We start from the raw sequence: 13,341 nt of genomic DNA, 5'->3' as shown, positions 1-13,341 counted from the left end.
TGCTCACGGGGGATTCAGGTGGCTGAAATGTTGAAAATAGCACAAAGGAGCGCCCATATGATCACATATAATAAAATAATGGGACATACAATACTCACATTAGCCTTTTAGTATGAGTAGATACAGCAAGCTCATGTGGGATTCAGCAAAAGGTTAGTGCAGTTTACCGCATAGTAAGACATGGGGAGAAACATCAACATTAACATTAAGGGAAGTACACACTGAAACATCTTTCACTTTATTGACATATTTGGTCTGTTCATGTGTTGTAGACCAGTGTTTCTCAACTGGGGGTCCGCGGACCCCTAGTGGTCCGTGGTGTAATTGCAAGGGGTCCGTGAAAATAAAATATCTTTTTAAAAAGATTCTATTACATTTATAGAAATAAGATTATTTTACTCAAATGTGACTGAGACCTTTATCTACCTAAACTAGAGAGGGTAAAAGGACTTTTTTTCTCTAATTCCATCTGTTTCACAAGTGTAAGGAGCGCCCAGGCATGTTTGCCCCTAAAATCCGGATGATTTGACTAGTGTGATCGCTCCATTCCGTGCTTGAATACAATACACGTCCCCCGCTCTGGCACGGTTGGAAGGGGTGTGCTTCAGCATGGTACGGGCGCATACACGAGCACATGCACGAGCACATGCACGGTCACGCACGCAGCGCGCGAACGTTGATACGACGTAAATCATGCAACTTTCCTCCTGCCTCTGCAAAACTGTTTAATGCGCGCAGCGCGATTACCGGCGAATGGCCGCGTTGCGCAATCAATAATCAACCATGTTGTCTGTGTCATTGTCCGTTATGCTGCTGCAACCGCGGATAAACAAAAGTCGGTTTATAATGAAAGTACAGCAGTCTGTGTGCACGGAGATCCGGCAGACCTGATGCTGGCCGGCACCGGCCGTGGTATCCAGTCAGGTCTGGTCTGCCGGATCTATCTTACCCTCAGGGTCGATCAAAAATATGCAGGGGGTCCAGGACCCCAAAAAGGTTGAGAACCACTGTTGTAGACACTTTATATCTGGAATGAAACTCGCATGTAGAGCTCCCATGGGCAAAACAAGACCTGGGGCCCGGATCCCGCTCATAGCCACATTTAATCTGGCCCTTGGACATAATTCATGATGTAAAACTGTAATCAGCACAATAATCCAAGGGATTTCCTCTCGGGGGTCAGTAAAGTATTTCTGATTGTGATTCTGCTGATTACCTTCTGTTACTCTCTGAATACTTAGGCATATTTGAAGTATAAAAATGAGAAAAAGGGAAGTTAGTATATTAAGTTTGTTTCACAAGTCACCCAACGTACTGTACTAAAACCAAAAGAAATACGGAATAGCACAAAGTTCTCCGGTTTTGAACTCTGACCTCCACTGGACGTTTTCCTCAGATTTGGGACGTGGTGGAGAAGGGAGACATCGGCTGCACCCGAGGAGGAGGCCAAAACAGCATGAAGGTGTTTTCAGACGCAGGACTGCTCTTCTCCTCCAGCTCTGGGGTCAAAAGTGACACCAGACAAGGTATCTGACGCCTCTGCTTGCCTCCATGTTGGACAAATCTGAGCAGCTACAGACTACAATGTGTAACAGATTTATCCTCCTGCCCCTTATTTGGCTAATTGTGATAACTTGCATAGGTCAGGAAACGCAGGGTGGGTGCAAGATTTGCTTAAAAAAAATGGTAGGAGGCATTTGAAAGGCCATCGAAAGACAAATGATATAATCCATACGCTATTCCTTGCCTTTTCATCAAATCAAAATCCAACAGCCACATCTGTACTCATCTCTGCTCCATTATGCACCCAACATGTTTGGACTGAAACTTGACTTTTACAGAATTATATTTCTCCAGAATTTTATTTTTATTCTTCAGAAATCATCTGAAATAGCATTTAAATGACACTAAAACTCTCCACTGAAGGACAAGGACACTAGTACTAATACACTTCTGCTGCTACTGCTGCCTGCTAGTTATTAGTAGTAGTAGTACTACCACTGCGGCCACTACTACTGCTACTACTACTAGTAGTATTACTCATAAATGTAGAATCTGTCCAAAATGTTGCATTTCGATCAATTCAGGTAGGAGTTTCCACTGACAACTTGTGTAAATACAATAAATTATACAGAAAATATCCATTATTTCAGTTATATCTGTCATACCAGAAATGGACAAAACTGACTTTGCAATAACTGATTTTTTTAATGAAATGTCAGTATCAGTCTAGTACAAAGCCAAAACGATATATTGGTGTAACCCTGATCACAGATGATAGAAAACCAGATAAGGAAACAACAGAAAAACTGATTGTTCATCATGGTTACAGATTTTCTCCCCTCTCTAACTTTTCACAGCTCTGCAGTGTCCAGCCAGTGCCAGAAGGAGGCGCTCTGCTGAACTGTTAGAGCGGAGAGCCAGACTGGGTAAGTGTCCTCTCAGGTCCCCAGTTATACTGGGCTTTGGGAATTTCCCAGATAGAGAAAATGTGGGTGTTTTTGTCTTCCTCACACACTGTGGAATATCATCTTTGATCGATGACAAAACAAGTGGTCACTGAAATATGGAGCAGTCAGAGGCAAAATCTAGTCAGTCTATTGAAGATCAAATCAATGGCCTGCATTAACCAGTATGCAGAGGAGGCCAAACAACTGGTCTGTATTAATGGAATTAACAATGTAGACTTGCCTGGTATGTTTAATAGTTTTTTCTCTCGTTTTGAAAGGTCTGATTTTACCTCTGATGTTCATATGTTGCGGGATTCTCTTGTACCGCAAAAAGATCTTGTTATACCACAAGACAGGGTCTCCGCCTTACTAAGGAAAACAAATGTAAGGAAGGCGGCCGGCCCCGATGCAATTTGCGGGCGCACCTTAAAACACTGTGCTGACCAGCTCAGTGGAATTTTTTCAAGTCTCTTTCAGCTGTGTGCTGATCATTGTCAGCTTCCATCCATTTGGAAAACCTCAATAATAATTCCAATCCCCAAATCAAAAAAACCTAGAGAGTTAAATGAATTCAGACCAGTTGCTTTGACGTCTCTAGTAATGAAAACCTTTGAGAGAATTTTGAAAGATGAGGTTATGTCCTTGGTGTCTGACAAACTCGATCCCTTGCAGTTTGCCTATCGGGCTGGAAGGGGGGTTGAGGATGCAAAGGTCTTCATCCTAGATAGGGTGTACAAACATCTGGAGAAACCCCAATCTCATGTTAGGCTTCTATTTGCAGATTTTTCTTCTGCTTTCAACAAGATGCAGCCACATATTCTAATAAACCAGCTTTCATCTTATTTTAAAATACCTGATCAGTTCTCACTATTATTTCTTAACTTCTTAACTGACAGGAAACAGAGTGTTTTGGTTAATGGCATTATGTCTGATTTCCTAGCTTCAAACACAGGTTCACCTCAGGGTTGCGTTCTGTCACCCCTCCTCTTTATCCTGTACACAGATAGCTGCAGATCTCGTAAAGAAGGCAGCTATTTAGTGAAATTTTCTGATGATACTGCACTTTTATCTCTTCTTCAAGGCGCAGAGTCTGACCATGGTAGCGCCCTCCCTGACTTTGTCAATTGGTGCGACGAAAACTTCCTCGACCTTAATGTGTCGAAGACAAAAGAACTTGTTATTGACTTTAGGAGGAACTGTGGAAAATTAGAATTAAGTACTATCCATGGTGAAAATGTTGAAATTGTTGATACATATAAATACTTAGGAACTGTGTTTGACTCTAAACTGAGGTTTGATATTAATACAGAGAGCATTGTGAAGCGAAGCCAACAGAGGGTTCACCTGTTAAGGAGGCTAAACTCCTTCAATGTTTGTAAGGGAATTTTATGTATTTTTTATCAGTCCTTTATTGAAAGTATCTTAACGTTCTCTTTTATTTGTTGGTTTGGGGGCCTTTCTGTCAAGGACAAGAACCGCCTCTACAATATTGTGAAGATTTGCTCCAAGATAATTGGCACTCGACAAAGAGACTTGTGTTCCTTGTGGGAGAGGCAGGTGGTCAAAAAAGCAAGAGGAATAGTTTCCCTACCTGACCATATCCTGTCCTCCGACTTCATCTTAATGCCGTCAGGCCGTCGGTTTACGGCACCACTTCTGAAGACAAATCGTCTGTCAAAATCTTTCATTCCTAGTGCCATCAGGCTGCTGAACCTCGATGGCAGAATGTGGAATGAATAAAAAAAAAAAAGAAAAAAAACGTAGGCTACTCCATTTTTCTTGGAGCTTGTGTTGGACTGCACCAAGCTCAGTGCTGCGCACTGTGTATTGAAGGGCCTGTCAAGGCTACACTACTGTACTATTATTAGTGTATTTATTATCATGTATTTATTTATTTATTTATTTTTATATTTTTTATGGTCCATTGACTATTGCCTGTTGTGTATCTGTGCCACACACTGACTGTTCCTGCTTGGTATGGGTCTGTTTTTGTCTGTTTCTCTTCCTTGTTTTGTATGCATAATCTGGGTACACCGCTGAACCAAATTGCCCCTAGGGGATAAATAAAGTTGTCTGATTCTGATTCTGATTCTGAAGAGGATTGTAGAAATCATCGAGTATCTGCTTTAAAAACAACCACAGGAGTTTTTGTTTTGTATAATTATTATGATTATTGTTATTCTACGTGAGTGTATTACCGCCATTGTAGGAGGAAAGAAATTATTAAAGTTGTAAATTCACAAGAAAAAAACTCACAAATTATTGGGAAAAAAACTCAAAAATTCTGAGCTTGTAGAGTCACAGGTTTTTCACTTTGCTGACGCTCGCCGTGTTTCAGGCCTGCAGCTGATGACCTCATCAAATTCGACTTTGCAAAGGGATTTAGTGACAAGGAAATCCTGCTGATTTTAGCCCAGAATCACAATATTGTTTTCTTCTGAATTGGCCCAAGTCACGGCATTGTCTCTTCAAAGTCCAGATGCTGATGACAATATTGTGATTCTGGGCTCAAATCACCAGGATCTCTTCCTTACTAAATCCAATTGTATAAGAAAAACTACTTTATCTCGTAAATATAAGACTTTAATCTCGGAAATTCTGAGTTGTTTTTTCTCCGAATATTACAGCCCAGGACAACTTGCAGTAATCTTGAGGGATGTCATAGCCACTGCTGACTTCTTCCAAATTTGAGGTGACCTGCAAACTTGAGTGCAGGTTACGTGTTGTGGACACGTATAACGAGACGATTCCTTTCCTCCACCACAAAACGATCAAGGCGATGATTCTTTTTTTTTTTTTTTTTTTGCCTAAATCTGTCCCACCACCGCTCCCTCTGTCACCAGAGAGTCACTACAAGGAGAAGCTGCTGCGTCGGTGCTGTAAGGACGGCCTGAGGGAGATTCCCATGCCTTACTCCTGCACGCGACGCTCCCTCTACATCACCGAGGGCTGGGAATGCATCCGGGCGTTCCGCTACTGCTGCGCCCACTACCGGGACCAGGAGTTTGACACCAGGCGTCCCACCACCCCTCCACCTCTGACCACTCCTCTGCCCCTGACCACCACCCTCCCACCTGTGTCCATTCATCCATTCATGCGCTATTATTTCCCAGCAAGTGCAGGAGCTATGCCCAACCGTTTTAAGGATTTCCTATATACTACCTCAGGTAAATAAATGAATAGTTAATTTCCAGAATTTTATGTACCATATATCCATTGTCTTAATGTAAATATTTGTTGGGGAAAGTCAATAATTGATCACATTCATCAAGGTTCATCATGCATCGTCACTCAGCATTCAGTGTTCAGTCAAGTGTATTTATTTATTTATTTATTTATTTATTTTAACCTTTGTTTTATTGTACTTCATTTACAGTAGGGAAATTTACAGAGACCACAAGCTGTTTCCCCATAGAGAAACATATATTTTGTGATAAGAATTTTTGAACTGGTATGGCTTTAGTTCCAGTCAGTCAATCAGTCAATATAAAAATCAGAATCACTTTGTTCACCAAGCACATTCAATGTACAGGAATTTGTCTTTGTGGCACAGAATGCAGATATATTAACAGCTCCTAGAGTGATATAAGCACATCTGATAAAAGCAATGGACAACACTTTCATTTTAAATGGACAGAGCAGGACGTGCAAAAACCACACACCTCACAGATGTTCATCAAATGACTCCCATGAATGTCTGCACATAGTACGACAAGGACCACCTGGACTACCTGGACTACCTGGACCACCTGGACCACCTGGAGCAGCTGGACGTGTTGCACTTGCACGTGAAATACCTCAACCTGATCTGGTATACCAGTATGCAAGAGTAATCCCAAGGTTTGAAGAAGATCCGGTAACAGCGCATCTGGACGACGACGACGACGAGTACCTGGATGAGACTCAGGTGTATCTGCGCTCCAAGTTTTATGAGTCCTGGCTGTGGAAGGATGTGAACCTGCCAGCCGTGGCTGACAGAGGTGACGGGTAAGTGGTAGACTGCATCAGATATTCTCTGAGATTAAAGTGGTAAATGTATGAGAAAAAACTTGAAAATTCTGACCTTATAAAGTTGACGATTTTACGAGAAAAAAAAAACTCCAAAAAATTGTTTTTCTCATATAGTTGGATTTAGTAAGGAGGAAATGCTGGTGATTTGAGCCCAGAATCACAATATTCTCATCAATATTCGCATCTAGACTAGACTCATACTTAAATTTCCATCTTTAATCTCGGAAATTCTGATTTTTTTTCTCAGAGTATTACCCCCCTTTACCAGCTCCATAATTTTTTTCGCTACAGTGGCCCTAATTCACCGTCATACACAGTGTGAAAATAGCGCCACTGAAATACTAAATCAGGGTCACAAAATACAAGGATACAAGGATACATGGAAGTTTATTGATCATTATACAACAGGTTGTATTATAAAATTAAAATGTGGTTCCCTCTTGACTGATTAATTGATTGTGTAAAAAATAAAATTACTAAGCCTGGAGGAGTTCAGATGGTGCATTTAGTAGTCTCACAGCCTGAGGGAAGAAGCTGCTCTGTAGTCTGGTGGTACAGCAGCGGATACTTCTGTATCTTTTGCCTGACGGCAGCAGGGTGAACAGGCTGTGGCTGGGGTGGGTGTTGTCTTTTAGGATCCTTTTGGCTCTGCGCAGGCACCTCACCTCCCCAATATCACTGAGGCTTGGTAGATGGGTGCCAATGATGTTTTGGGCAGTTTTAATCACTCGTTGCAGAGTCTTCCTGTCCTGGGCCATGCACATCCCATGACAGGTTGTGATGTTTCCAGTCAGGATGCTTTCAATTGCTCCTTTGTAGAAGCTGACAAGAACTTGGCATGGGAATTTTACTTTCTTAAGTTTCCTTAAGAAATACAGCCGTTTCTGAGCTTTTTTAACCAGGGCAGAGATATGTGAAGTCCATGACAGGTTCTCTGCTATGTTGATTCCCAGGAACTTGAAACTGCTCACTTGCTCCACCTCAGCCCCTCTATACATATGTGCACGATTTACCTCTGTCATGCTCTCAATTTGCTAAAATTAATGAAATTGTGCCACCATTTTGTATGATTTGTGCGGTGATCTAAAGCAAATGTGCCCACAATGCCCTTCTGTTGCATGTGTGCCCTTGAAGACTACGGCATCAGGTTGCCCAAAAATGAAATAAATAATGTCCTCTTGTCAAAGCACACCTTAATCAAAGAATCTCCATCCATAACTACACACATGGCTGTTGTCAACTTCTTTAACAAATCATGGGCCCATTTTATATGGCTGAGGGTACAGATTAACCAAAATTTGGGCATAACTATACCGTATCCAGTTCTGAGAGGATCACACTGAAAGCACAGAAAAAGTACCTTGTGCATGTGCTTTAGGATTCCATGACCTCGAATTAGTATTTTGTGGATGCAATTGAAGATTTCATGGTCATAAAATGATGCAAAAAACACCAAAGCATCTCCCTGAGCAAGATATTTAAGTGTTAGAAGTCTACACGCACATATCAAAGCTGCAAAATGATTGCTACTGCTGCAGAAAAAAAGTGAACACAGTTTTTTTCTTTTCTTATTTGAATGACAATGTTGGACAAACAGACCGGGGTCCATCCTTAGTCCTGTGCCCAATTTGATTTCCTGGATTGCATCATTGCACTGCTCAATGATAACAGCTGTATCGTATCAACAGGTTAGACTGAATTCTGCTCACTCTTGTTCGTCAAATTAAACAAAAGCAGCCCTGATAAATGCATGTGCATGCATACATGTGGATGTTTGCAATGTGCAGCAACATGTCAATCCAAACACCAAGCTACTGTCACTGTTTACCATCAAGTTAATATTTTACAAGTCAGCTGCTGAAATTTTGGGACAAAAAGTCGAATGAAGAAACACAAAAGAGGTTACCATCGTACCTTAGCTCTGATTTTATTCAGTTAATGTTGCTATCATACAGCTCTACTCCTCGGTTCATATTTACATCTTGTCAGGGAGCTGTGGCTCTCATCCAAGATAAGTTCTGTCTTATCTTATCTCTGACTTTGTCACAGGTGATTAATTGCCATTGAATCTGATCAACAGGTTGGCATCCTTAAATGTGGACTCGGTCTTGCCTGACAGCATCACAGAGTGGGGTGTGCTGGCCATCAGTGCATCACCTGATACAGGTACGAGGTCAGGATTACTACATGTACATCAATGGATGTCCACATTTTCTATTACTGTGCAATACAACAACAATTTGACCAAGAAAAATGTATTTACTGTATTCATATCATATAATTTTCGCTTTAGCCTTTCAAAATGTTATGTCATTTCAATGGACAAGTTCTTATTGGGAAGTAATTATCAAAAATAAAAATAAAAATAAATAAAAAGAAATAAAAAAAAAATAAAAATGTATTGACCCCAAGAGATGCAACCACTGTGCAAGCACTAGTCTTGAGAGGTCTGTCCCTGACTTTCAAATTAATGTTGTAGAAAACTGAGAGGTTTGAATGTACTTATCAAATTCTCGTCCATTTTGCTTTGTTAGGAATAGATTTTGTTGATGAAATTAAAATCACATGCAAACAAGGAAGCATGCAGACCTCACTCAGCTGGTTGACTCTCCAAATGTTAGCTAAATTTGTCTGGTTAATTATCTCGATGAGAAATTTGCAGATTTCCTTTGATTTGTTGATTTTGTTGCTTGCAGTGTTCAGATTGCGTTCAAGTCGGTGCTTGTGTCAGGGTGTGTAAACATGGCAAACCAAAGTCCAAACCACACAGTTAGCCCCTTGACAAAGCAGGATCGGTAAAAATGTTTTTAAAAGTATGCATACTCGCATAACCCCCAGTATACTTCTCAATTCCCAGGTTTCTGTGTCGCTGAGCCTTACAACGTCAAAGCATGGAAGCATTTCTTTGTGGACCTCAAGCTGCCGTATTCAGTGGCGAGGATGGAACAGATCGAGATTAAAGCTGTGATCCACAACTACGACTCTCAGGAAATGCGTGTAAGAACACCAAATGAAACCTCTCCCACAGCACAGCCACTTTCCTCATTCAACTATCCTGGGAAGTAATATGTTAGCATTTTGCATTTCAGCATACGTGAGTGAGAAGTACGAAATATGGAATAGATGTTCGGAAAAACATGAGATTGTGAATTTCATAAATCCAAAGATGACTAGATTAAAATCAGGTGATCTGATAAAGAAAACAGGGCCATTTTCATCATTTAACATCATTTCATGATATTTATCATTTAGTGTGGAAGTACAAACATATTACTTGGTGTTTAGCGTCTTTCAAACTGTAATAACGCTCTCACCTGGGTGACCTAGCCAGGGCTGGTCAAATGCCAACTTATGCTCAAGGTACAACATTTTGGTATCGAAAGCCTTCTAATTTCCATTTCCATCGCAGGCCGATGGAAATGGTTGCTGTTTGTAGTCTGAGTGGTTTTATGAAGGCAAGCAGTCCATGTGTGGAATGAAAGAGGCAGAACACAGACAATGTCATCTGGACCTAAACAAACAAAAAGTGGGCCTATCAGTGCTTGTGTGTTGTGTGGAGAAATGTGCGACTTGTGTGATGACAGAAACGGAAAAGGTTTCCAGCTTGTTTCCTGCTACAACGGATGTATCACGTCAGTGGTGGTTTCGTCAGACCCAAATGCAGGAGCAGGTTGCATTGAGGAAAAGTAATTTATTAACAGAAACTACAAAATGACATGAGGAACTCAAGGAGCACTAGAAACAATCACAGGGAAAACAAGGGGCAAACAAGACTGAGTAACCAGACAGAAGTGGAAAACACAGCAGGGCAAAGGAAGCTACACCAAAACACAAGGAAAACACAGAAAAGTCCAAACCAAAAGTCCAAAACACAAGAAACTCAGAACCATGACAGGAAAACCTGAAAACTTGGCCATTTAGCCAATGGGTTCTGACATTGGCGTAGTCATGGATCAGCCCCCTTTATCCCTAACCACTTCTGAGAACCTCTCTGCAGCCTCTGCCATGTTCCCTGCAATGTGGCCTTCTTTTGTATCGTCCTGCAATGCCAACGAGCTTGGGTGCTCTGTAGAGACACTGGCCCGTGAATCCTCTGCAGCCCCCATCAATGGGCAGACATTGCAAATATTGCCTTGGCACTCCACCGCCATGCCGCAGCAGGAGACATTGCTGAAGGGTAACCTTAGCTTGTTGTTCTGTCTGTGTTTCCTGCAAATCATCATCTAGCAAAGGCCACCAAACCCGCGGTAGGTCACCATGCTGGTAGATCTAGGCCTTGAACGATGTAAGAATTATTCATGTGGAACTCTGGCAACTGTCCAGCAATGACAGAGGAATATATAAGCAGCACCACACAAGAGGCAGTGCTGCTGTACTGGATATCAGCACGGTTTTGATTCAGTCGTAGGCATGAAGCCACAGGCTGAGTGCAGAGGGTGATCCTAAGTCTGGGTCCTAAATCAAATTCCATAAACCGCTAACAGGGGGCTTGTTGATTTTGTGTTTGAAACCAGCCCAAAGCCCAAGATAACGCCACTTAAGTTATCCAGATAGATCCACAAAACTGCCTAAGACTGTATTCAACTTCAGCTCGATCCCAAGGTTGTTTGTTTAGCCTCATTCAGTTTTATTGCTAATGCCGTCATATCTAAATGTCAGTTAAACGACATGACTCTCAAATCAAATTAGCAACTTGCACCTCCTTGGAAATTAGTGTTTTTTGATTGAAGTTAACAAAATTTGGTAAATTCATAAACGTTTTCATCATCTTTAACTTTAACGTTATATTTTACTTACACCCTTCTATGGACCAGAGGTTGCTCGCCTTAAAAAACAACCTAAATGGCAACTTGATAACAAATGGCAGGAAAAAGTTATAAATGGTGAAAATGGATCTCAGTTTTTATCAAATCACTTCACATCATTGCTCATCATTTCAGTACAAAATGTGACTCAGGAATTAGCTGATGAACGCTGGGGGGTTTACATTTGTGTCATCAGCAAATGTTTTTGTGACTGGTGTCTTGCCAGGTGACAGTGGTGCTGATGAAGACAGAGGGCATGTGCAGCATTGCCTTCAATGAAAGACACACACAGAAAGTGACAGTGCCAGCCGGCTCTTCTGTGGTGGTGCCGTATACCATTGTGCCGCTGGTGGTGGGGAAACTTCCTGTGCAGGTGATGGTGGTGGCCGGGGACTCCATGGGACAAGACCGCATCCAGAAAACGCTTCGGGTCGTGGTGTGTAAAGGTCAATTAGTACTTCTGCATCAAAATGCCCCATCAATTAAACAAAGATAAAACTTCAGTATTTATTTTTGGAGCTAAGGAAGAACAAGTAAAATCAGCAACAACTGCTAAAAACCACAAACCAAGCCTTGAACTTGATATAGCCATGGTCAAATGTCTTATTAATCGCTTGCAAAACAGATTGAATTGCATTGCTGTGAACTGCACAAATAAACTTGGCCTAAAATTCAATTTAGACTTCATATCCATCCTTACATTTTAATGTGAAGGCATCAAACACTGCATAGACTACAGTTAAGCAGCAGTCCAAAGATACATTTCTACAAAATAAATGTAAGGTTTTACTGAGGCTTTGGCTGGTGAACTAGCAATGAAATAACCATAGTGAAGAGCAGATGAGGGGGGGTTGTTCTCCTCGAATGCAACAGTGCTTCATTTGTGTGGTACTTAATGATAAATGTTCAAAATTTGAACACAATAATAAGCACTGTTAACAAAAGGTTATAAATAATCATGTTTAGTGCATTAAAATAACACAGGCCAGTTTAGGGTTGATGTAGGATCAGGCTTGGTAGTTTTCACAAAGCAGACCTGCTTTCTGAACCCAAACAGATGGAAGGAGTGCAGAAGACTGAAGTCTGGACTGCTGTGCTGAACCCATCTGCACAAGGCGGTGAGGAAATTATGGATATTTTTATGTTCTGGTAATGATTTGTTGACATTTGATGCTCATCTTTTAGGTCTTTGTGTGATGCTGTCATCCAGAGCTATTCACTACAAACTCCAACAATACAGAAGCTCACAACTGTAGAAATTAACACAATTTTATGTTGGCATAAATTAGACTAACAGAGCACTATTTAACGCCGTGCACCATATGGTTATAAAATTATAAATTGCAGTATAGTCAGTACTGAGAAGCCGACATAAAATTAAGCTTTTATAGGCCACAATAATCACAAAAAACTGAAATCCTTGTGGGTCTGAGTTAAAGCTGCTATAGTGGCTTCCAAATGAAATCCCACAGTCAATAAGCCACTTCATGAGCTTTTCAAAGTAGCAAAAAGTGTAATAAAAAGGTGTAATTCAGTGGTATACTTTCTAAACTCTAATTAGCAACAAAAACCTGTTTTGCTCCCCCGTCTCAACAGGTGACATTCTTCCAGCTGTCTCCTGTCCCAGGTGTCTCTAATCCCTTTAATTATACAAACAAAATTCTTGTGGTATTAACACCAACCCAAAGGGGAGGGGAGTGAGGCAATTAAATAACCAAACCGCAAAGAAACTTGTTTGTATACTACTCTATAGTCTAATTTCATACATTAAATTCACTTTTTTCCCTTGAATGTTCATGCATGACAGTGATAGTGATGTGATACTGAAGCTACCTTAGGCAAAAATGTTACGTAAAAAATAAACTCATCTTATAAGCCTGTGCAACAAAGAACATGCCATCCTCTATAAATGAGATCCAGTAGTTTGAATCGGGCTGAGGCTAATTCTGGTGTCAGGATGTAGCAAATCAAAGAGTGAACCACAAGTGAGCTGCATGTTAGATCTTTTTCCTCTCTCATATTTTTGGTTTCTTTCGATTTAAAGCGTCACAGACCAGACTGGTTGGTTAAAAATC

At 41.0% G+C, this 13,341-nt stretch overlaps 1 protein-coding gene across 1 annotated transcript in view; it reads left to right on the top strand.

Moving 5' to 3' along the window:
• LOC115358146 (venom factor-like) overlaps nt 1–13,341 on the top strand; it is a 44,137-nt gene that overhangs the window by 15,511 nt on the left and 15,285 nt on the right. The window contains exons 15-22 of the mRNA XM_030049997.1: nt 1,397–1,526; nt 2,361–2,429; nt 5,294–5,617; nt 6,158–6,437; nt 8,542–8,627; nt 9,319–9,458; nt 11,493–11,702; nt 12,324–12,384. Of these exons, the coding sequence (XP_029905857.1) occupies nt 1,397–1,526; nt 2,361–2,429; nt 5,294–5,617; nt 6,158–6,437; nt 8,542–8,627; nt 9,319–9,458; nt 11,493–11,702; nt 12,324–12,384 (1,300 nt within the window). The remainder of the gene's footprint in view (nt 1–1,396; nt 1,527–2,360; nt 2,430–5,293; nt 5,618–6,157; nt 6,438–8,541; nt 8,628–9,318; nt 9,459–11,492; nt 11,703–12,323; nt 12,385–13,341) is intronic.

Source organism: Myripristis murdjan, chromosome 1 (genome assembly GCF_902150065.1).
Source record: "Myripristis murdjan chromosome 1, fMyrMur1.1, whole genome shotgun sequence".
NCBI classification, from domain to species: Eukaryota; Metazoa; Chordata; class Actinopteri; order Holocentriformes; family Holocentridae; genus Myripristis; species Myripristis murdjan.
The sequence above is the reverse complement of the archived record's forward strand: the minus strand, read 5'-3'. Positions and strand labels throughout refer to the sequence as shown.